The sequence below is a fragment of the Dipteris shenzhenensis genome, chromosome 6 (assembly GCF_047967505.1).
Source record: "Dipteris shenzhenensis isolate YYH24624 ecotype China chromosome 6, Dip_SZ_1.0, whole genome shotgun sequence".
NCBI lineage: Eukaryota > Viridiplantae > Streptophyta > Polypodiopsida > Gleicheniales > Dipteridaceae > Dipteris > Dipteris shenzhenensis.
In genome coordinates this window covers 58,269,739-58,294,012 of record NC_141601.1, presented here as the reverse complement: position 1 = coordinate 58,294,012, position 24,274 = coordinate 58,269,739, and the positions used below count along the sequence as shown (strand labels likewise).

Sequence of the window (24,274 nt, the reverse complement as noted above, 5' to 3'; positions counted from 1 at the left end):
GAGATTTTTGCATTCCCGAAGTCCAGAAGTGGTACATTTGCATTTGCTTTGTAGCATGAAAAGTTCTTTCATTCCCCTTCTCTCCACACACATGCTCCACTTGTAGTTGTCTGTGAATTCTAGGCCTTGATACTTATAGGTGTGTACCACTTTCAATTCCTCTGATGTTTACTTGCATGCTGGAAAATCTCCAGGATTCATGTAAATCATCCAAGTGTCTTTACAGTCCATGTTCATCCTGTGCAAATAGGACCACATCATCTGCATATAGCAATGAGAGTGTGTATCCTGCAATCCAGGATTCTGCTCTTCTGTGAGCCTTCAGCCAATTGTCTAGAGAGAAAGAAAGAAAGAAATTAAAAGTCTTTGGAAGACCGAAGGGTCTATGAGACTAAAAAAACCTGATACAACGTCTCTAGTGAGACCCCTCTCTAGAGCTTCTTGTCCTACCCAGATCAGAGATGTCTGGCGGCTTTCATCCATGAGGCCATCCAACACAGGGAACATTTTCTCAGGACACTAGGTGAGAGCGGGGCATGCAGCCAAACTCCACCCAGAGCATGATCACTGAGTTCTTCGGGCCAAACAGCATTGACCGGTACGGCCAAGGAGACGGCGGGCCCGAGGACGAGGGCGAGGCACACGACAGACTGAGTGACAATGGCACTTGTTCGCCGCAAGGCCATAGCTAGGAGACCACAACGAACTACACGTACCGACATCTATCAATGCTCCATCACAGGCTTCATGCTTTTAATCTGTCTATGTAGAGCCCTAGGCTCTCAAACCATTTGCATAGGAGTGCATTCTAGCACTTATGGTCACCCTTAGCTACCAAAGCCATGGATGAGAAAAGGGCCAACCACGGTAGTTGTGGGGCAAGATCCATACTCTTGATGCGGTAGAGATATGTGATAAACTGGAATGTTGCATCGAGTTGTAGTAGGGACGCTCCCAAGTCAACTAGGACTCTTTGATGCAGGATTGACGGCTTACTACAGATCATCCGTGAAAGCATGAGCTCCGAAGCCTCTTGACTCAAACCCAGGACCAAAGAGTCAAATAGAAGAGTCTTGGTCATGGGATCCTGGAAATGAGAATGGCTTTGCGTGCATCTTTCACTTTAGTGAGTTCGTTTTTCCTTTGTTTGAGCTGCGTCGAAGTGAGCTCCTCTGAGATTCATATTATTGTACCCTTCAGCTCGTTTGTCTGTCGAAGAATCTTCATTCTTCCCGCCCTCTCATTGAAGTAAACTTTGAGCTGTTTCCCTTTTGGGGAGATCATCATGATATCATCTTCTTCCCAATCCACTTGTGGTATATTTTCCTGGAGGCATGCGATCTTCTCATCTGTAGAAGCTTCTTCACGGCTGTCAAAACAGTTATCTGGCAGCCCCCCAATGTGTAGTATTGTCTTGTTGCACACTATAGCTTCCTGCTCTTTTACTTTTTCATAGAGGTCTTCCTTGCTGAGTTTGCTACTGGCTACTATAGCCAGCTCTTGTTTGGCTGAGCTTACTTGAGCATTGATCATTTCCTCAATGGTGGAGACAAACGTCGGTGTCAGTGGAGATGTGCTGCATTTCTGAATAACATCTGCAATAATTGCTTGCTTACTGTCTCCTTCCAGGTCCTTCACTCTCTTGGTGAGAGTACCCACCATGAGTCTAAGTTCTTTTATCTCCTGGTGTAGAAAATAGATTTGCTCCTGTGGGTCGGATCCGACTCTCCGTTTGAAATGTAAAGGAAATGGGCTCGATAGCGCTGCTACATCAGAGTAGGAAGGAACAAATGTCTTTGTTTTCGGAGTTGCCATGGTGGCCTGCATAGATCAGTGTGCCCCGGAACTGAGGTTAACCCCCTAAAGATGAGCCAGGGGATTAGCTCAGCCTAGGGTGTATCTACGCTGTTGCTGTCTGCGGGGGGGCTCGCGGGCCTATGGGATAAAGTGCGGAAAACACCAAAAAGGGAAAAAACTCATACAAGCTACAAAGGGCTAGAGCAAAGGACAGCGCCAAGCACAATGTAACTGTGTATCCATGATACAAAGGCCAAGGGACCCATAAGATAATTCACTATATTGGTACCTCCACCATGTGGAAGCAAGTGAGCCTGTGGGACGACTGCCATTTTGGAGATTGTTATATATAATCAAGTCGTGGATAGATACCAGCTCAAGTAGATGACGCCCATACCCTGTCACATGTGGTGTATCTGCTTGAGTGTCTCACTATCCCGAGCTCTGTTGGATTTAGTATAGGTACTATGAGAGAGTCATCATCAAAGTCCAGCCCCACATGTCTATGGCATGTGCATGCATTAAAGTACTCGAGAAAGAGGATATCTCCTTGTGTGGAGAACTCCGTTATGTCATCATATATTATCTCATATGGGCTGTGTCCCTCTATGGTGACCTCATGTGTAGAGGATGATGTATTTGGAGGAAAGTAGCACATTGCAATGAAGATCGGGCGTGCCTCCAGTAATCGGACTCGTATCCATATATGATGTGCATGCTCCTCTCTCCGCACTACGGATATTAATGGCCTCAAGTGTGATATGAAGAGAACTGCTACACCTCCAGAGCCCTTATCCCATTGTCTCACTCATCTCTCCTATGAGCTGACTCCCGTGTATATCCTGTCACTGTGGGCATCCCTCTTTTTGGGCTCTCATGTATCTCGGTATAAAAGATCATGTCTCTATCAATGTATGTCTCCAAGAAACCCCCTAGATCAGACCAAACTATACCATTGCAATTCCACACTGCCTGCACTCATCCTATTGGCCCGACACCGTCATGATTCCCCCTCTTCCTTCTCTCCCCTGTCCACTTTTTCCTCTATAATCAGCCATCTCTGTATGCAGCCACTTTCTTGCCTCTGTTGTTGCTATTATCCCTATCATCCCCTTCCTTTTGTGCTTTTGCTGTAAGAGAGTGAGGTCGTCATCCAAGTATATCCTAGTCCCTTTCAGAGTGGCCATCATACTCATGAGGGTAGATCTGTCCATGGCAGTCCGGAGTTTCAACACTAATGGTCTTGTTGGTGTTTCCGCCTTGGCTACCCTCCAGACTGCTGTCTCGTACGTGCACCGTTGAGCTACCCTCCAGGCTACCTCAATGAAAATGAAAATTCATACAAGCCACAAAGGGCTGAAGCAAAGGGCTCGCCAAGGCCCTTGCTGAGTACTATGCAAAGGTAAAACTATATAGCTTTTTTAAAAAAAGTATGTGAGACCAAAACTTAGTAGCTGAAACCTGGCACTGTGGTAGCTCAAAGGTGAGCTGCAAAGATATCCCAGATCTGCGTCTGTTGGGCTATCTCTAGCTGTGGCGGAGGGTGTGGTCTCCTCGACCTTTGTATCCAAAGAGCAATATCAAGGGTAACACCTCATCTCCGGCGATCTCCTCCAAGGACGGCAAAGATGGGTCGAACCACGATCGTGCGTGCCCTGGTCGCTCTCCGTGTCATGCGTGGACTCTGCATCCCTCAGTCAGTCGTACTATGTCGCCCCTCGCTATTGATCCAGGCTGCTCACATGTCTACTACCTTCTCATCCTCCACTCCTCTGTGTCCCCAAGCCAAGCATTTGCCTTCATCTGAGCTTCCAAGTTTTCTATCTTGGATGTAAGAAGACTGTTTTTCACATCCATATCTTGCATCATATGTGTTTTTTCTTGTTCCCAGTCCTCTTTCTTGGCCTTTTCCTTCCTCCAATCTTCTTGTATTTTCCCTCCTTGCTTTTTAAATTCAGCAAGGGTTTTGTCAACATAAACTTTTTCGGCCAGTAAGGCCACATTTGTGGCCTCTAGGTTGTCTATTTTTTAAATCAACACAAGGCATATTTTGTTGAGGCATGTGAGGACTTCAGTGGTACCTTTGTGAGCTGTCCCATTCGAGAGGGCCATCAAAGCAGATTCCAAGGCTTGTTTTCCCCAAATATCCTCCACACATCCACGTGTAGGCATGTTGCAAATGTTTACTTCTTGTTTTTCTGTTTTTAACAGAGATAATGCAGAGAAAAGGGGGTATCCCACTGAAATCACATATTTACATGCCTCGGGGTGAATGTCAGGCATGTTGGTGCAGTGTTTCCTCTCTCCCCTGCTTGCCTTGCCTGCCTTAGTACCTCATTGTAGTGCCCTGTAACTTTTTCTGCCCCTTCTTTGCTTCAAGGTTGATTTGTTGGGGGTTTCTTGATTTTCTTGATTTCCTGCAGGTGTCAAAGCTGAGGGGCTGCTCTTTCGGTGCTGTGGAGGAGGTAGGGGCTGCCAACGGGCTGCTGAGCTGCTGCTGGTAGCTGTTGCAGGTGTCGCCACAGGAGAGGGGAGCTGCTGCTTGGGCCGAGGCTGTTCAGGCTGCTCCTGAGCAGTCGCCTAGGTATAATTGGCTTGCTAGGGGCTGTGGGTAGGCTAGACGCTGTAGGTAGGCTAGGTGCTGTAGGCGGGGGGCTGTGGCTAGGCGGAGGCTAGGCTAGGGGGGCGTTGTAGGTAGGCGGGGCTAGGCTAGGCTAGAGGTATCGCGGCAGATTTAGGTGCAGGCGGGGGCTAGGCTAGAGGTGGCTGAGTGGCTGAGTGGCTGAGGGGTGGCGAGGGAGAGGCTGAGAGAGAGAGAGAGAGAGAGAGAGAGGGAGAGAGATGCATTAACATCCACGGGAGGCTTCGCGGGCCTATGGGACAAAGGACAAAGTACACCAAAAAGCAAAAAACTCACACAAGCCTCAATGGGCTGGGGCAAAGGGCGTGCTAGAGCCCTTGCTGAGTACTAAACTGATCTACAAAAAGAAAGAAAAGAAAGATATATTAATGTCCACGGGAGGCCTCATGGACCTGTGGGACAAAGTGACACCAAAAGGGAAAACTCATACAAGCCACAAAGGGCTGGAGCAAAGGGCGCGCTAAGGCCCTTGCTGAGTACTATGCTGAAATAAAGAGAGCTCAGTATCTCAAGCAAAGTCAAGTACAAAACATATCATATCATATCATATTAGGAGCAAGCTGAGAGCAGGAGCTGGAACGTCTATGAGCGGTGAAAATGTCTCGGATCTGAGTTTGTTTGGCTGTCTCATGCTGTGGTGTGAGAGGGGGGCGTGGTCTCCTCGATCTCTGAACCCGTTGAGCTATGTTCAGAGTGACCCCTCGTCTCGGGCGTTCCCCTCTGAGGAAAGCTGTGATAGGACGGACCTCAATCAAGTGTGCTCTGGTCTCTCTCTGTGTCGTGGATGGTCTCTGCAATCCTCTCTCAGTAATCCAGACTGCCCGCATAGTAGCTAGCTCCTCCTCCTCCATTTCACTGTGTCTTGGAGCTGACTCTCAAATGCATAGAAATCTGTGACATGCCGCTGTGTCTGGTCAGCCTCTGTATTGGTGGTATGATCGCCTCGTGCTGCTCTCTGATCCGTCGTAGTAGGGTCTCCCTGTGTCGGCGCATCTCAAGCAGGTAGAGCCCAATGCAGACCTGGTCATGGAAGTGGATCAATTGTGATAGTAGGCCGAAGCCACTCCATCCTGATAGAGATAGTGGGATCGCTCCCGGATCTCGCAGTAGGCTAGGCAGGTGCAGAGAAAGTGTTCCTCTGTCTCAACCACTCCTAGTGTGCATAGCGTGCATGTCCGTTACTCTCTATGCTACTCTCCCTATCTCAATCCTCAGTTGATGGGATGAAGCCCGTGTCTACCCAATGGTGATCCTCAGTGCATGTGAGACTCTTTTGTCCTCGAGATATAGGGGTCTGATGATGAATCCCTCCTCCTAGACATTCAGGATATGGTCGCGGTAGAACTGGGTCTTGGTGGGGAGCTCTTGATCTCCCCCCAAGGCTCGAGACGTGTGGAGCTGGAGAAGATTAGGTTGTATGATACGGTTAATCTCATCTCGTAGGATCGACTCAGGGGGTGTATCCATAGTATACTGAAAGGGAGGGAGCTTGTCCATCTGAATCCCGTGTCTGGAAAACCATGTTGATATACGTGCATACCATGTGTCCGTCCCACTCTCAGCTAGTCGTCTGGATGCCTCTAGAGCTAGCCTTGGCAGTCTCCAATAAGGTAAAGTCCTAGACTCTATGAATGAAAGTCACTGTTTGAAAGATGGCATCAATTTGTAGTGGTGTCATGGCGAACTGTCATGGCGAACTCTGCTCGTACTTTCTCATGCAGGACTGAGGGCTTGCTCCGAATCATCCTAGATCCCATGGTCACTTGTAGCCGCTCAAATCTCCTCCACACTGCTATCTTTAGATGACATCCCCAGAAGGGTGCTGCATACATAGCAGTCGGTTGCACTAGCGTATCGAAGAGCCAACACTTTGTTGGTGGATCCTGAAAGTGTGCCTGGAAGCATTGTCTCTCTAATCGGGCCAGAGCTCGACATGCCTGGGCTGCATGTGTCATAGTGAAAAGGGGTCCTGTGAAGACTGCTCCCAAGTATGTGTAGGACTGCACTATCTTCACTGGTTCGTCTTGATAAGTGAAGCTGAGTCGACGGATCATTGCATGTGAGGTGTTGAAGACCATAACCTTGGTCTTCCCAAGTTTGACTGTCAGCTCTCTCTCTCTACAGAACGCCTCTAAGACCTCCAAATGTCTCTGTAGCCCCTTCGCTGAGGATGAGATAAGGACTATGTCATTAGCGAATAGCAATATTTGTATCATGAGATCGGCCAGTAGTGATCCTTCCCCTCCTAGGCAGTCTATGAAAGAGGTGATCTCATCAATGTACAGTTTGAAGAGAGTGGGTGAGAGGAGGCATCCCTGCTTCACTCCGATTGTACTCTCGACCCAATCCGATAGGAGGCCATTTGGGGCACGAACTCTGCCTCTGACTAATGGTTGGCATGGTGGCAGAGATAAGGAAGGCCAAGTATGAGTGTTCAGCTCCGAGTTGGGGGGGTATTTCGAAGTCGTGTATCCGTGAGACAAAGTCTAGTGGGCCTAGTAGATAGTCCACTGTACTAGACCCACCACCGTATGGGAAGCAAGCGAGTCTCCCGGAAGATGACCATCTATGTAGGCCATTAAAGATGATTAGGTCGTGGATTGCCTCCAGCTCAAGCAGATATCGTCCATACCTTGTCACCCGTGGGGCATCTGTAGAGTGCCTTATTGTGTGGATCTCTGTCATCATTTGAGAAGTCAAGTAGGCCCGCTTGTCTATTTTCTGTCCGTGCATGAAGTCCCCCAGTAGGAGGGTGTCTCCCTGTCTAGGAAACTCCGTGATGTCATCAGGATCGTCTCATATGGGCTGTGTACATCTGTAGTGACCTCTCGTGCATAGGATGACGTGTCTGAAGGAAAGTAGCACACTGCGATGAAGATAGGCCGTGCATCTGGGAGCTGAACTCGTATCCACATGTGTCGTGCATGCTCCTCTCTCCGAACCATAGATATGAGTGGTCTCAATTGTGATCTGAAAAGGATATCCACTCCCCCGGAGCCTCATACTCGGATCTCTCTCCTCAACTCTCTTCTATGAGCTAACTCCCATGTGTATCCAGTCACTGTGGGCAGCCCTCCCTCGAGACTCTCGTGTGTTTCACTATAGAAAATCATATCTCTATCATTATATGTCTCCAAGAAACCTCCTGGGTCAGACCATAATGTGCCATTACAATTCCATACTGCTATTTTCAGTTCGGTATGTGCACACATCCCATGAGCTTGACACCGTCAGAATTCTCCCGTTCCTTCTCTTCCTTATCTTCCTTACCTCCTCTTTCTCGGATGATCACCCTACCATCCCTATATGGAGCCCATTTCTCTGCTTCCCTCGTTGCCACTACTCTTACCTATCTTCTCTAGGGTGTTCCTATTGCAAAAGTGTGAGGTCATCATCCAAAGGTAGATCCTAGTTCCCTTCAAAGTCGCCCTCGTGCTCATGAGGGTTTTCGTGTCCATGGCTGGCCGGAATTTCAGCACTAGTGGCTTTGTGGGTGCCTCTAGTTTACCCATCCTCCAGGATGTCTCACAATTGAGATTGACTCCCACTTTTGTGAATAGTATTTCGGCATCTCCCATCAGAGTGTCTCCAATCGGTAGCCCCCTCACTAAGACATTTAATTCTTTGCTGGTCCTTCTCTTTTCCTCCTCCAATGCTTTGGAGATAAATTCTTTTTTTGGGGCTCTTGTGCCCTTTTTAACCACATCTTTCCATTCCAACATCTTAGCTTTCCCTTTGCTGATTTGTTGTTTAAGCTCAGCATGTGCGCCTTACATTGTTTCCTGCATGGTGGCAATCTCCTTTCTGAGAGTGGCATTTTCTGTTTTCAGCTCCTCCATTACTTTGCAATTTCCTTCCGGAAGTGCTTTCATGTCCTTTATTTGCTGCAATTCAATCTTCAAAGCATGCATCCTGTCTTTTTTTCTCACATATCCATTCAACCTTTTCTTTCTCCCATTCCTTCTTTGTGCCCCTTTCTTTCCTCCATTCCTCCTGCATTTTCCCTCCATGCTTTTTCACCTTTGCTAGTGTTTATCTACATGTGCCTTCTTCGGAAGGAGAGCCACATTAGTAGATTCCAAGCTATCGATTTTTTCAATCAATGCAAGGCATATCTTTTGGAGGTTGGTGAGGATATTAAATGTAGTGTTTGGAGTGGTCCCTGTTGTGTAAGTTGTAATGGCATTTTCAAGTGCTTGTTTCCCCCAAATGTCCTCTACACATGCTCGTGTAGGCATTGTGCAAAGTCAGTATTTGTCTCTGTTTGTTTGTTGAACTGTACATATTTTTTACTATCTTGGGTGGTCTTCAAGCAAGCTGGTGGTTCTTCCCTGCCCTTCTTTGGTTTTTTTAGTATCCCATTGTGTGGATTTGTTGTTGAAATCTCTACTTCCGCACTTTTCTTGGCTCAACACTTGACTTTCTTGATTTTTTTGTAGGTCTCAAGTTGGCTCGAGGTGCAAGGGGGACTGATAGCAGCCACGCCTGGGAAATGAGGCGTAGCCAATATGTAGGGGCTTGGAAGACCGTGTGGCTTGACACGAGAACTTTTTGGCCTGTGATGGGTATCAACTGGGGCACAGTAGGCGCCCTTGGTGGCGGGAAGGCCCGACGGTCCATGGTGGCGGGGAGGCCCAATGGCCTGGTATGAATAACAACAGGGGCTATGAAGCAACCCACGACCCTAAGGGCTGCACTTGCGCTAGGTATTGTGACATGAAGTTTGGGTTAATAAATCTCACGTATCTCTTCACTTTCTACTGCTTTCGAACTAAGTAACAGAGATATTTATCACCGAGAAAGTGACATTAAAAAGAAGCTTTTATGACAAGAGACCACACCATACTTTCCTTAGATGAGAATGAAGATGGTAACATGCCAAGTGATGTTGTACTCAAGCATAGGAAGAAGGAAAGGATCAGCAAAGGCCATAATCTTAGCAATCCGGCTTGCGCCAAAGAGAAGAGCAATACGTTGTTGAAAGAAGATCTTGCGGCTCAACATGATATAAATTGATATATATCAAGAAGTTTGAAGGGGCTGATTGGATCGGATTGGTAGGTTTCGGAGAAACATTGCACCTCCTTCATAGATATCTTTACAATTAGCTCAAAACACTCTGCAAACTGTCATCAGACATAGAGGCCTATAACTTTCAGAAGAGAAATGATATCAAAGATTCAAACACATATAGAGATGCGCCTTGAAATGGGCTTCGCTCTTATATAAGTTTCGTAAGAAACAAAGAAGTGGTTGAAAAGATATGGACAATTTACTGGACGGGGGTAAAAACTGTTTGAAAAAGAAACGGTCACACATAGAGAGTCATAGATTTTCGGTCTAACATCTGATATAGAAACTGAAGACATAAGATGATGCTCCTTGAAGAGAGCTTCACTCTGATATAAGTTTCGTCCAAATCAGACTACCGAGCGAAAAGTTATGAGCAAAATACTGACAGGGGGTCAAACTATCATGAAAAACACCTACTCCTTCTACTGATGCCGACTTGGGAGAATACTCCCTCCATGCTCAAACTTCATTAACGATCCAAGTTCCATAGAGGTCGCCTAGAAGGGAAGGAAGAGCTCACTTTGTGGCTCGAGAAATAGATAAACCATGTATGCGCAATGAGCGACTGAATAGACAACTTTTTTGAGCACTTTGGAAGAGAGAGCAATGGAAAAAGGGAAGAGACACTCAAGAGAGAGAACCTGAAGTGACCTTCATTACCAATAGAGTGAGAACTCAAATACAACTCAAAATACTATAAACATAAGGGAGAAGAAGAGATTTCATACATACAAGAGGGAGCAGGAGCTCCAAGGCTACTCATTGAAAGAGAATAAACTAGAGAGATATGGACTCAAGAGTCTACATAAGAGTCTATATAAGAGGATATCTACAAGAGGGAGAGAAAAGGCTCATGGAAGGCTTGAAGAGACTAGAGCTACAGCAGCATGAGGCTCAATGGTCAAAGAGATGATGAACAAGGGAGAGGAGTGCTCCTTTTATAGAGATTTTGTCACCCTCCTTCACCCATTTACAATTGCTACATGTAGATTCCTTTCTCCATCAATCACATAAGCCCGTATGTCATCATCCATGTGCTTTTTGGCTACTCTTGCATATGTCCCATCAAAAGATGCTCAAGACTCCTAAAATATTGAGAAAGTCAAGAGTCTCCTCACATGGAGCCCATAGGGACCCTCTCCTTTCCATATGTCCACATTCTCCTTATTCCACATAGGAATTCTAGAAGGATTCCTCTTGACTCCACACTCTTCCACACTCCTCCACATGCCTTCCACACGCTTGGCATGTGATCTCTCTTATATTATTGGAACACATGGAGATGAGACCCACCTCTTTATATGAGTCACTCTTCCTATTTTCTAAAAAACCCCATAATATCCCATACACAAATAAATCTCACCCCATACCAAGGTATTTATCATTCATACACATGGTATTTACAACGATCCATTCCACTTATCCTCTCAATTCCATACAATATCTTAACAAAATAAAAATAAGTGAGAGCCGCTAGGCTATCACTTGATACTCAAACTCTTATCAAACATAGATAAAAACAATACCGATGCTAAATAAAATATATCAAATTTTGATGTCATAGTATCAACTGGGACACAATAGGCGCCCTTGGTGGCAGGGAGACCCGATGGCCTGGTATCAGTAGCAGCAGTCCATACGGGGGCTATGGAACAATCCACGACCCTAAGGGTCGCATGGCATCAGCGACAGTCCACGTGGGGGCGAGGGACATCGTGATGCATAAACAACAGCCCACAGTGGCCTGAGGGCAACGCGATGCAGCAGCAGCCCATGGGGGCAACACTCATCTCGCATGGGCCAGGGGCAACGCGACGCAATTGGCAGCCCATGGGAACAGCGCACAGTCCATGCGGAGGCTAGACGGAGCAACAGGTAGGGCGGAGAGAGGATGACGAAGGAGGTTGGCGACTAAGGAGACTAGCTGAGAGAGACTGATAGAGGAGCTCGAGCAAAAGCAAGTATAAATCAAACTAGCTGAAGTAGGCTAAGAGTTGGGACCTAGAAATCGAAGCCCGGCATTGTGGTGGCTCATCTGTGAGCGGCAAAAATATCTCGGATCCGCGTCTGTCGCATTGTGGTGGCAAGGGAGGATGTGGTCTCCTCGATCTTTGAACCCGCTGGACTATATTCAAAGTGACCCCTTGTCTCGAGTGGTTTTCCTTGAGGAAAACTGTGATAGGTCAAACCTCAATGGAGTGTGCTCTTGTCACTGTCCGTGCCGCAGATGGTCTTCGCGTCCCTCTCTCTGTGATCTAGGCTGCTTGCATATCAGCTAGCTCCTCCTTCTCCACCCCACTATGTCGTGGAGTTGACTCAAATGCATAAAAATCTGTGACGTGTCTCTGTGTCTTGTCAACCTCTATATCTTGTGGTCTGGTCGCCTCATGTTGCTCTCTAATTTGTTGTAGTAGAGTCTCCCTATGTCGGCGCATCTCAAACAGATAGAGGCCGATGCAGACATGGTCATGGAAGTGGATCAGTCGTGAAAGTAGGCCAAATCCGCTCCCCTTGTGGAATAGGCAATGATCTCATAGTAAGCTGGGCAGGCACATAGAAAATGCTCCTCTGTCTCAACTACTCTTGATGTGCATAGCATAAAGATCCGTTGCTCTCAAGGTATACCTACTGCTCTACTCGTCTCAATTCTCAACTGATGGGACGAAACACACATCCATCCAATGACGATCCTCAATGCATGCGAGACTCCTCTGTCCTCGAGATACTGGGGTCTGATGAGGGTTGGTGAGAGTGGGCACCCTTGCTTTACCCCGATCGTGCTCTCGACCCAATCCAATAGACCATCTGGGGCACCAACTCTGCCCTCTGACTGACTCGTATAGAATCATCACACCCCAAATCAGCGTCTCTGGAATCTGCATCTCCTATAGTTTCCTAATCATGCGGGATTGTGGGGCAGTGTCAAAGGCCTTCCGAAAGCCTACAAATCATGTGTAGACTTTCTGGTGTCTAGACCTCGCCTCCTCAATGATAGCCCTCAGAGTGAAGATGTGGTCTAGAGTAGAGGGCTTCAACAAGTTAGCACGCACTGTTTGATCCCACAAACAATTCATCAGCAAAGTCCCACTAAGATTCGCGCTCTCTTTGCCCGCTCCAATGGGTTTTGGGACTCCAGATGCTGAAAAATTTCAAGTTTGGATCTGTTTTTATATTTTGTTTTATTATTCACACACCTATTCAAATGTGCCTTGAACTTGTGCTGTAAAGTTTTTTCAATGAATGAAGGTGTTGTGAGGTGCTGTATCGGAGAGTAGAGCTGATTCTGGAAAAGCTGTGGCAGGTGGGCCAAGCACTTGGTTTGACAACTGAATGGTCCAATCATGCTCTCTACATCCCAGGTATTGTGCATGTTTCTTTTTCATACCCCCTTTTATGCTATGACCATTTCAATGTCCAATGTCATACAGTGTTGTATTGTGCTACCTACTAAAGTATGTATGGAAAATTTGCCATTGCCTCTTCATAGACTCGAAATGCTAATCTTGAGTAGATTCAATTAATTAATGTGGAATTTGCTGCAGGAGAGCCCCCTTCCCTGTCTGCTGATCGCTGGCCTTTCCACCAGCCACTACCCATTGTCGGACCCCCCCCCCCCCCCCCCGCCCCCCCAAAATACACCCCCCCGCCCCCCCAAAATACACCCATCCACCCCCCTCCTCCCTCCTTATGGTAATTTTGGTGCTCCCCTGTGCATTGTAGAGTCTACTCCTTTCCTTCCTCGTGGACTTCGTGCCTCCTCCTCGTTGCTGCTGCTCCATTTGTCTTTGAAGATCAGGCGATTGCTACATTAAGTCGGAGGCAGGAGGTAACTGTTAGAGTTCATCTCCTGTCTCATTGCGTGAGGGCCTTGCTTATGGCTCTGCCCGCCCATATGAGGTAGTGTCGGGGCCATCATTGTGGGTTTGCCCGCCCCAAAGAGGCAGAGGGGGTTCATCATGGGGGCCTGCGTGTGCACGGACCTATGTGGGGTTGTTTGCCTCTGTTCTGAGGATGTGGAGGGGCCGCCATCTGTCACAGAGGGTGCGGGGGTCTGCAGGGCCTGCTAGAGGGCTGTTTAGGGGACGCCATCAGCCCACCTAGGGGCTGCCACCAGGCCGCACATGTGCACCTGGTTGGTGCCTTGTTTGGCGTGCCTTTAGGCCTTCCACCAGTCCACAACAGCCGACCCTACTGGTCGGTCAGTTGCAGACCATGTAACACCCCCTAGTCGGTCCATTTGGGGCTGGGGGTGACCCTATAAATAGGCCCCCCTCCCTCCCTTGTTTCTCATCTCAGCAAACAGTTCTTCACTCACCAGTTGAGGTTTTTCTCCAGCAGTAGAGGAGGTTTTTCCTGAGATCTTTGTGCAAGTCTCTCTTGTTTCCAATTTTCCTTGTGAGTGCTTGCTGTTTTCTCTCCATTGTTGCTCCGCACCGCTGCACTTTTCACAGGGTATCAAAGCCTAAGGCTGGCTAAAAAGACTTTAGCTGTGGAGAGGGAATTTTGCAAGCTACATCGACTCTTTGGAAGCTGTTCGTAGTGGAAGCTGAGAAGGTACAGGCTGCTATTTGGAGTACATAGAAGGATAGTTACTTTGAAGGGTGTTTTCAGATCGAAGGAGCGGATTGTGTGAAGGCCAGTCACTTGAAGGTCGAAGGGAGCATCTCTTCAAACCTCTCAGCCTTCTCTTCTTCCTTCTTTCTTTCTTCCTTCATTTCCTTTCTTCTATCCTCCTTCCCGATCTTCAGCGTTCCTTTCACTTCTATCCCATGGCTTCTCTATAGGAATTGGCAGAAAACAAGGTGAAGATCCATATCTTACCCACGTTCCCTGTCGATCATAAATTGGACGGGAACAATTATGGCATGTGGCGTGTTATGATCGAGTCAGTATTACAGTTGTACGACTTGGCGGACTTCATCCTGGTAGGTGGTACAAGGCCAGATCCCCTTAATGAAAGTTTGGGCATTCTAGATCAGAAGGAGGCCACCCAGGGACCGTGCCAATGCAAGGGTCGGTTCGTTCATCTTCTTGAACTGTACTCCTCCGATTATTAACCATGTAAAGCACATGTCGGCCGCAAAAAGTATCTGGGAGCATCTGGCCTCCCTTTGTAACTGGACTACCGTGATGAAGAGGGTCTCTCTTGAGGTTCAGATGAGAATATTCGATCCTACTAAGTCATCTTCTATGACAATAAGCTTTAGGAATTTCAACTGGAGATACTTCAGGCAGGGAAAGAGATATCATCTGAAGATATGGCCATTACTCTGCTATCTCATCTCACTTCCTAGTACTCTGCTTTTTATTCTTCCCTGATCACTAGTGGCAGGATGAGTACTCTCACTTGGGAAGAATTGGTGCCTATGGTGCTAGATCAAGAGGAGCGGTTTCAAAGTTCTTCCCATGGTGGTGGCTCCGATGCTTTGGCAGCCCCATAGTCAGGCAAGTTTCAAGGACTTCGTACCCTTGATACGAGGACTGAAGCTAAGGAGGAGGCACTGAAGGCGGAACGGTCGTGTAGTCACTGCGGCGAGAAAGGTCATTACTGGAGGAAGTGTCCTTATTGGGTTGACAACAAAGGTCCCAGTTCTTCCAAAGGTCCAAGTTCTTCCTCTGCTGCTATCACTCCCGCTTTTGTGCATATTGAAATGATTGATTCTCTTGCGTCCTCTGTTAGAGAGGGGGTTTCGTCTCTCCAAGCCAAAGACTTCCAGACCTAGATCGTTGATAGCGGGGCATCCCGGAATATGAGTCCTCCAGTTGGGTCGAAGGATTTTGTGATCTTCGGTGGTGATGTCTGTATCGGCAATAGCTCAGTCATCAAAGTTCGTGGTGAAGGCAAACTGAATCATTCCCAATGGAAAGGAGGGATGCACTCCTCTCGAGTTCTGCTCGTTCCCTCTCTCGGATTCAATCTATTGTCTGTCTATGAGACTTGTCGACTTGGAACCATAGTATTATTTGATGAAAACTTTGTGGAAGTTTGAGATAAGGTTACTGGTCAGGTGGTACAGATTGATACAGTTAGTCATGGCATCTAGACTTTGTCAGTGCTTTCCACGATCATGTCTTCTCTTCAAGGTGATCTCTGGCACTTTCGGTTTGGTCACTTGAATGTTGATGCTCTCTGGTGTGCTGCTCGTGAACAAATGGTCCTTAGACTACCGGATGTGGGCAGCAAGCATGGTCAGTGCCGGCCAGGTATTCAAGGAAAGCAACACCGAGATGCGTTCCCAAAGTAGGCTTCATGATGGGCTTCCTTACCTTTAGAGTTGGTCCATGTTGATCTCTATGGACCAATGATTGTTGCCAGTCTTGGCGGGGCTCTCTACTTCATGCTATTGGTTGATGACTTCAGTAGGTTTATGTGGGTATATTCTTTGGCCCACAAGTCTTTGGCGCATTCTTGCTTCTGGGAATGGTGTGCCTTGGTTGAGAATGAATCTAACTTTCATGTGAAAGCTCTTTAGTCTGACAAAGGTGGTGAATTTTGTTATCATTCATTTGAGGAGTTTTGTGTGACAAAGGGCATTCGATGGGAGTTTGTGAACACCGGCACTGCCTCTGAAGTAGGAGTTAGTAAAATAATCGTACCGTGGTTGAGATGTCTCGGACCATGTTGGCTCACCGAGAAGTTCCTATGTTTCTTTGGGATGAAGCCACTGCCACAACAGTTCATATCACGAATCGTTCCCCGACATGTGTTGTTCCTCTTTGTTCGAAAGCACTTCCGCAGGTCCCAAGCTGATCCCAATTTGTACATTTACCGTCAAGGAGGACTTCTTTCCCTTATCATCCTGTATGTTGATGATCTATTCATTACAGGAAGTCATGCTGCACATGCTGCCGAGACCAAGGAAGCTCTTTCTTAGGCCTTTGAGATGACAGATCTTCGTCTTCTACACTTCTTCCTGGGTGTGAGGGTTTGCCGGGCTTGCTGGAGGATTGTTTAGGGTGCACCATCAGCCCGCCTAGGGGCTGCCACCAGGCTGCATGTGTACGCTTGGTTGGTGGGCCTTTAGGCCTCACACCAGCCCACAACAGCCGACCCTATTGGTCGGTCTGTTGCAGAGACATGGTAACCCCCCCTAGTAGGTCCATTTGGGGCAGGGGGTGACCCTATAAATAGGGCCTCCTCCCTCCCTTGTTTCTCATCTCAGCAGACAGTTGTTCACTCACCAATTGAGGTTTTTCTCTAGCAGTAGAGGAGTTTTTTCGTGAGACCCGTGTGCAAGTCTCCCTTTTTCCTTGTGAGTGTTTGCTGTTTTCTCTCCATTGCTGCTCCGCACCGCTGCACTTCTCACAATAATGTGCTATAGGTGGGAGGAGGATGAGGATTGAGCTCAAATGCAGAGGAGGAAGTTCCATTTGTGACTGCAAGAATGAGGGGTAAACATCCTAGGCTTGGGGTGAACTTGCTGTGCTACAATGAAGGTCGGCTGGATGGCTTGGGAGGGCCTTGATAAGAGGTCATACCTGCCCACATAACATGTGTAGACGATCGCCCACAAAGGACATATAGATGTTCCCACATGGGGTGTGTTCACAGGAAGGCTTTCTACATAGATGGAAGGACTTGTCCTTTAAGGGTTGCCCATGTGTCCATAAACTTTAGGAGGGACATTTCCCATCTCCAAATATCCAGTCAACACCTGTGCATCATTCTAGCTGTGTAAGGTCGCTTTTCGAGCTTATGGAAGGTGCACTATTGATAGGACGGTCTAAAGGCAGTGCTCAATGTCTTTCATTGAAAGGGCTAAACCAAGGGTTATAGATTACATGGTTCCTGTATATTTTTTGTGCGCTGCTGAAAGGTACCTCTAACCATGATCTCATCGTAAGCCTACCTGCAAGATAATTAATAGTCAGAAGGAAACCCCGTAAGGTGCTTTTGGCTAGTGCGTCACCATCCAACTATATATTGATCACCCCCAAGCTAGAGTTCAGGAAACCATGGGCATGTGATCTCCTAGTTAAGACTATGTGCCCCATACCACACAGCCCCAGTCACTCATGGGTATTTGAGGGAGTCACAACCTCGATGGGCATCCCACAAAGCTAAGTGCTTTTGAGAAGCCCCAATTTGAAGGTACCCCCAATGCCCTTATTAAGAGAAGGTTTAGGATAAAACTCTAGGAATTGGTGGCGAAGAGAATCCACACTTTCCCAAGTGTTATATTTCTCAGAATGGTCTGTCTGCTCCACTTCTGACCAGCCAGCATCTACGTGACTTTCCTTGGTGCCGGAACAACTTTGCAGCAGCCTTGACTGCAAAAAACTGTTTCTAGAGATGAAAAACAATCTTCGCACTGTTTTTTGACGTTTTCATGTCCTATTTTGATTTTTTTTGCAATTTTCGAGCTGTCTACGCACAGGTGACCTTGTTCCGCACTTGTCCGTACAAACCTGCTTACACGTCCATAGAGTCGTATGGAATCGGCGATTTTGATTGCGGACTGTCCGTACAGCCTCTGTGTACCTATTTGTACACTTTTTGGTAAATTTGGACCTCCCTCCCTACAGCTCTACACAGCTTGTTTTTCTTGCAGTTCAGCCACCATTTGCTGTTGCAGAAGTGGTTTTGCAGATTTCAGGGTGTACTTGAGGCTTTTGAGCTTCTATAGTGATATTGCCTAGTTCAAGCCGATTTCGGGGCCCCTGTGTCATATTTGCAAGCAGATTAAAGGAAGTTTGTAGATTTTCAGCACATTGCAGTCACATTTTGCAAAATTGTAGTCAAATTTGGGGCTTTCAAAGATTTGCCCTCTTTTTGGCATAGTTGCCCTCTCCAAATTGGGGGCTTTTGCCAGGTTTGCTGATTTTTGCAGTGGCTTTGCCTAGTACAGGTGACATTTGGGGCTTTTGTGTCACAATTTGCTCAGGTTTGCAACGACATTGGGCTTATTTGGTCACATTTGAGAATTTTCAGATTCGTCCTCTTTTTGGCACATTTGGCCTCTTCAGATTTTGGAGCTTTTGCCAAAATTTTCTTTTTTAGCTCTCAGATTGCTTGGTAAGACATTGTCCTCTCAATTTCACACACACAGCTTGCAAGAATTCAGCGCTTTTCCTCCCGTTATCTTGCATTGGCTTTCGTGCTTTGAGAACATCAAATTCAGGTCCATTGGAGCAAACTTGTGCATACATCGGGGCAGATTTGTGCAGCACTTTTGCAAGACTATTAGAACACAAGTCAAGTTGAGCGTGTTTTAGTGTGTTGTACTAGGAGTTCTAGTAGAGTCTTATGTGTGAGTGCCACGTGTCATATTGGGAGATATCCCATATACACTTTGGTATTCTAGTGTGTGTCTATCCTATATATGATTGTACTTGTGAGTCACATCAACACACATCAAGGAGTCTACATCAAGCTTATCAATGTGAGTCTTTTCATTTTGGTCTATTGCTCATTTCCATTTCCATTTCCATTTCCTTTCACTTTCATTATGTTTCCATTTGAGTATTATCTTCTCTCTCTCTAGCCTACCCTTTCTCTCTCCATCTCCCTCTCCACCATGTTCCTTCATGTGGTATAAGAGCCATCCTTCCTCCTCCCTTTCTTTCGTCCTCTATGCTCCTTGCTCTTCCAAGGGATTGAGGTGAGGGAGGCCAAGAAAGAGGAGCTACTCTCCCTCTTTTCCCTTGGAAGGCAACTCTTCGTCCTTCACTGTTAGCCTCTCCATGAGTTGCTGATTTTGCTGGACATTGGAGCTGATTCATGGAGTTGGAGCTACTGCGTGATTTGTTGCCATCAGGCTCGAGTTCGCTGCAGATTTGTGCTTAGATTTGGAGCAATTTGGTTACCATTCTTGTGGGCGTTAGTGGGCATCTTCGTAGAAGGAAAGACAGCTCGTATTTTGCTCAAAGACAGCTCATTTTTGCTGTTTTGGGGGTTTTTTTGTGAAGGAAATAGTTGCTTATTGTTGTGGAGACATTTCTACCACTGGTCGCCCTAAAAACAATCTCATTTGGAGCCTATTTTTGAAGAAACGACCTACTTGAAGAGTGCTGCTATTGCTGCTATTCGTGCCTCAAGAATGCCGCCATTTGCCCTGATTGCAACGTGAGCTGTTGCCTATGCTATTCCAGCTGGCCCGATGTCTTTTCTTGGCTGTTTTTTGCCTCGACTGCAAGTTGAGCTGCTGCTACAGCCCATACTATGCTAGCCTTTGCTCGGAGCTCGCACTTCAGCTCATATTGTTGCAACATTTGAAGCAGACATGGAGTATTCCAAAGCAGGAATTATCATTGAAAAGTTTTTTGGTAATAACTTTACAACTTGGCAAAACAAGCTAAGTCTTCTGCTTATGAAGGAAGGTGTATGGAAGATGGTTAGTGGCAAGACAAGAAACATCAAAGGTCTTTCTAACATTGGTTTGGGTTTGCCTGATGACGTTATTCATCAATTGGATTTTGATGACACTACACATGAATTGTGGGACAAGCTAGAGTGCTTATTTGGTAACAAAATTATTCCAAAGTATTTCTCAGACATGAATTCTTTAAGCTCCATATGAAGCATGAAGATTTTCTTAATGCTCATTTGAATCATATGGAATCCCTCATCACCTGACTTGTTGCTTTGACGGCCCCTGTTGGGGAAGACGATCAGGTAGATGTCCTCCTTTCCAGCATTGAGGATATTCCTCAGTATCATGATATCATACCAGCGCTTCATGTAGCACGGGATATGTCCTTTGATGGAACGGTTGCAATGCTTCTCGATCATGAACGAAGGCACAAGGATGTTCAAAGCAGGCATTACATTCCAAGGGTAAGAATCTATTCAAACCTTTTACATATACGTATTGTAAGAAGCTTGGTCATATAGAGGACCGTTGTTTTGAGAAGCTTGCCAAACAACAATCCAAGGAGCACGCTAACTTGGCTGTAGTAGTTGCCACTAGTGAAGACGAAGAAGATGACACTCCGACACCAACTTTTGCTCTCATTGCTCATCTTCAAAATCTATCCTTTTTTGAGGAGGTAGATGAGAATGATGAATATGTCTTCTAAAATATGTCCATGAGCTTGATGTATATGGGTACTCTGCCTTGGGTAGTCCCCCAAAGAATTGAATATAATAATCTCTTTGAGTCAATAAAGGTTGGGAAAATGCATCGGTTCCCATTTCCAAAGACGGAACCCTTGGTGCATCCAGGAAGTTGCACCTTGAACATAGTGATGTATGTGGGTCGATGCGGACAACATCACTTGGAGGATACTACTACTTTGTTACTTTGGTGGATGACTTCACGAGGTTGACTTGAATTTATCCCATGAAGTTGAAGTCAGATGTCTTCTCTAGCTTCAGGCATTTTCTTGCCTTAGCAAAGAATGAGAGTGGGGAAACACTCTTGACCTTTTGCACCGAGAAGAGGGGTGCGTACTTATCCCAAGAATTTTCTAGAATTTTTAACAGCTCGGAGTACCATACATCAGTGCGTAGTGCCATACACTCCACAACAGAATGGACTTGTAGATCGGAAAAATAGAACATAAATGGAATGGGCAGGTGCATGCTTAAGGGGAAGCCTTTGCCAAATAGATTTTGGTTGGATGCTGTCATGTGTGCCAACGCACCCACTCTAGCATTGAAGACTATGACCGCTTATAAAGCATGGACAGGCTTGCAAGTTGCATTTTCTTACATGCAAGGGTTTGGATCTCTTGCATATCCACATGTACCCTCTCAGCTGAGACACAAGCTTAATGATAAGGCTATCACAGCTCACATAATAAAGGATACAAGTTGTTTCAGCCTAGCATGGGCAAGGAGATTGTCAATAGAGATGTGGTTTTTGCTGAGCATTCCCCTTTACTGTGGCTGGATTGTAAAAAACAGCCATCAGTTGAAGCCTCTGATGTTTGATGCTATACTACCCTTCACAGCTTCAGATGACACTTTGTAGGGTCTGGCTTCAAACGCTTCTAGCAGCTCATAGCCTCCTCTTGTTGCCAATGTTCAACTTGATGTGCAGCCACGGGATAGCAAGCAAGCTGAGCCCTTGGCTGCTCACACCAGAGGTGGTAAAAAACAAATGGATGCCAATTTGCTTCATGTTTCTTTGATTGCTACAGCCTGCAATGAGAAACCCCTTTGTCATAAGGATGCATTTGATAGCAGAAAATAGATGGATGTCATGAAAGCTGAACTTGATTCGATTCTTTCAAATGGTACATGCGAGTTGTGTGACTTTCTAGCAGGCAAGCGTGACAGAGGCACTAAGTGGGTCTACAAATTGAAGTGGAAAGCTGATGGCAGTACTGATTGCTACAAGCCCACCTTGTTGTGAAAGGCTATGCCCAGCAACATCGCATTGACTTTGAGGAGACTTTCGCTCCCACTTAACACATCATGACCATTCAGTGTGTCATCGCTCTTGCATCCATTGGGAGGTCCACCAGCCGGACATTAAGACCGAGATTTATTGGAAGAGGTCTATGTCACCCATCCTCCAGGCTTTGAGGTTGAAAATTCTGAAAATCAGGTATGCAGGCTGAAAAAGGCCCTGTATGGTTTGAAGCAGGCACTGTAGGCATGATATGTGAATATACATTCCTTTTTGGTATGCCTTGGATTTCAAAACAGCCCTACAAAGACCACTTTTTATGTCCACGAGTGAATCAGAATTTCTGATTTTAATTCTTTATGTGGATGACATGCTTATCACTGAGCCAGACACTCGGATTTCAAGGTGGATTTGCGGAAATCATTTGCAATGTCAGATATGGCCCGGTTGCACTAGTATTTGGGCATTCAGTTTGCTATTGTTGAGGGGGGTATAATGATGAGTCAATCCAAATATATTGGACAGATCTTGCAGCGCTTTGAATTCGAGGATTTTAAGCTTGTGCCATTTCTCAGTTAAGCGGGTACATGCACAAGCCCAACAAGCAGTATTGGCAAGGTTGTGGGCTGCCTTATTTACTTATGTCATACCCGGCCTGATTTGCAGTATGCCATTTCTGAGTTAAGCAAGTACATGCACAAGCCCAACACGCAGCATTGGTAGGCAGTGAAGCAGGTCTTTTATTACTTGAAGGCGACACAGCATTTGGGACTGTTTTGTAGTGATCAGTCTTTAGTGGATTTGCATGCATTCACAGATAGTGATTGGGCAGGTTGTTATGACACTCGTGTGTCACACAGTTGCAACTGTTGCATGCTTGGCTCTTCATCCATCTCTTGGTTCAGCAAGAAGCAGCCTAAGTTGCCACTTCTAGTTGTGAAGCTAAGTACAGGGCAACCTTCACAGCTACAGTAGAGTGTGTTTGGCTCCGTAAGTTACTCTCAGATCTTCATGTTAGCCTACACTTACAACCAGAGTGCTTTGGCCGTTGCGTGTAATCTCGTCTTTCATGCACATACCAAGGACATAGGTTGATATATCCATCTTGGACGAATATGTGCAACCATGATATAGTTTCCAGGTATACCTAAGATGTATCCAGGATACTTCGGCCATACCATGGATGGGGGTTTGTTGGCACTTAGCCCTAGTATGGCCTCATAGGCCAGTTACGATCAGTCAACCCTTAGGTTGACTTCATTGGTCAACACTTGTAGTTGACTCTAGGGCCTATATTGGACATCACTTGTACCATCTCATTATCCATTTGCAAGTACTTCGTTTTGGTTCAACCTGTTGTCTACCTCCTCGCATTCCATTCCACTCCATTGCTCCCGGCACCCAACATTGCCCTCTAGCAGCTGCAATCATCTCTGTTTATGCTGCCTGCATGGCAGCCTGCATGCTTCCCATGTGGCAGCCCTGCTATCCATGCCAGATCTGCCCCCTGGCAGCCTCTCTCTGTCTCAACAAATGTTGCTGCTACACCTCCCCTATGTTCTCATCTCACAAGTGGGAAGTTAACCATGACAATCCCAACAGCAAACCTACAATTGATAGTCAGAAGGAAACCCACCGGATAAGGTGTGGCTAGCATGTCAATACCCCACTATAGATCCTTCTGTCACCCCTGAACTAGAAGTCATGCAAACTCTCCCAGGTAAGAGTATGTGTCTTATACCATGCAGCCCCAGCCATGCATGTCCGCTGATTGTCCCCAGTCATCTGGTTCATCCTCTCCAGGTTTAAGGCTGCCTCATCTTAGTCACTGGACATCATCCCCTATTTTATCTATTGGGTCACAAACCCCACCTAGGATAGCTTCTTTTCTAGGAGTTTTGAAGCCTGTGTCCCTGGACGTACATGATTTTGTAGCCCATGAAAGGGGGAAAGATTAGGACTACAGGGAAGGAATTCTTCTTCTTTACGTTCCTTTTTTTTTTTCCCCAAGAAAAAGACTTCTATTAAGTAAGAGAAAAAACCCGTGAGAGCAAGCTCAAAGCGGAATACATCATGAAATCATGAGGATAAATAAAAAACCCCCTCAGAGTGAGGTGGAAAACAACCAAGGCTGAGGCTGAAAGTGCCACCTCAACCCTGTAGTAGTTTCAGAGAAGAAAGGAGAATCCTTCCATTTCCTGAAGAAAGAAGCCCTCCTAGCTAAGGCTGCACGGGAGTCCCCGTGCATACCCGTCCATACGGCCATCAAAGCATGTACGATGTCTGTCCAGATACTAGCCAATGTGTGCGAGGGATGAACCTGAGTGCCCTCCAAAGCCTCTGTGCATCTGGCTCTCCAGATATGCCAGGATGCTATGCTCGCTAGAATCTCCCAAGAAGTATCCACAGAGGCATGTACAGCTGTAAAAGGAAGGTGTGGTACCACATCCAACGAACAGGACTCAAT

General features: G+C 46.5%; 1 protein-coding gene and 1 pseudogene across 3 annotated transcripts in view; both read left to right on the top strand.

The window, feature by feature from the left end:
* Window positions 1-24,274, top strand: part of LOC147901415 (DNA-3-methyladenine glycosylase (MAG)) — a 43,075-nt gene that overhangs the window by 11,716 nt on the left and 7,085 nt on the right. The window contains exon 5 of one of the 3 annotated variants that reach the window (XM_087375833.1): window positions 12,813-12,870. In XM_087375833.1, the coding sequence (XP_087231959.1) occupies window positions 12,813-12,870 (58 nt within the window). Of the gene's footprint in view, window positions 1-8,877; window positions 8,953-12,757; window positions 12,787-12,812; window positions 12,871-24,274 lie in introns of those variants that run through there. The other 2 variants (XM_087375835.1, XM_087375834.1) reach the window with 2 other exon arrangements.
* Window positions 14,281-15,234, top strand: LOC147901416 (uncharacterized; annotated as a pseudogene).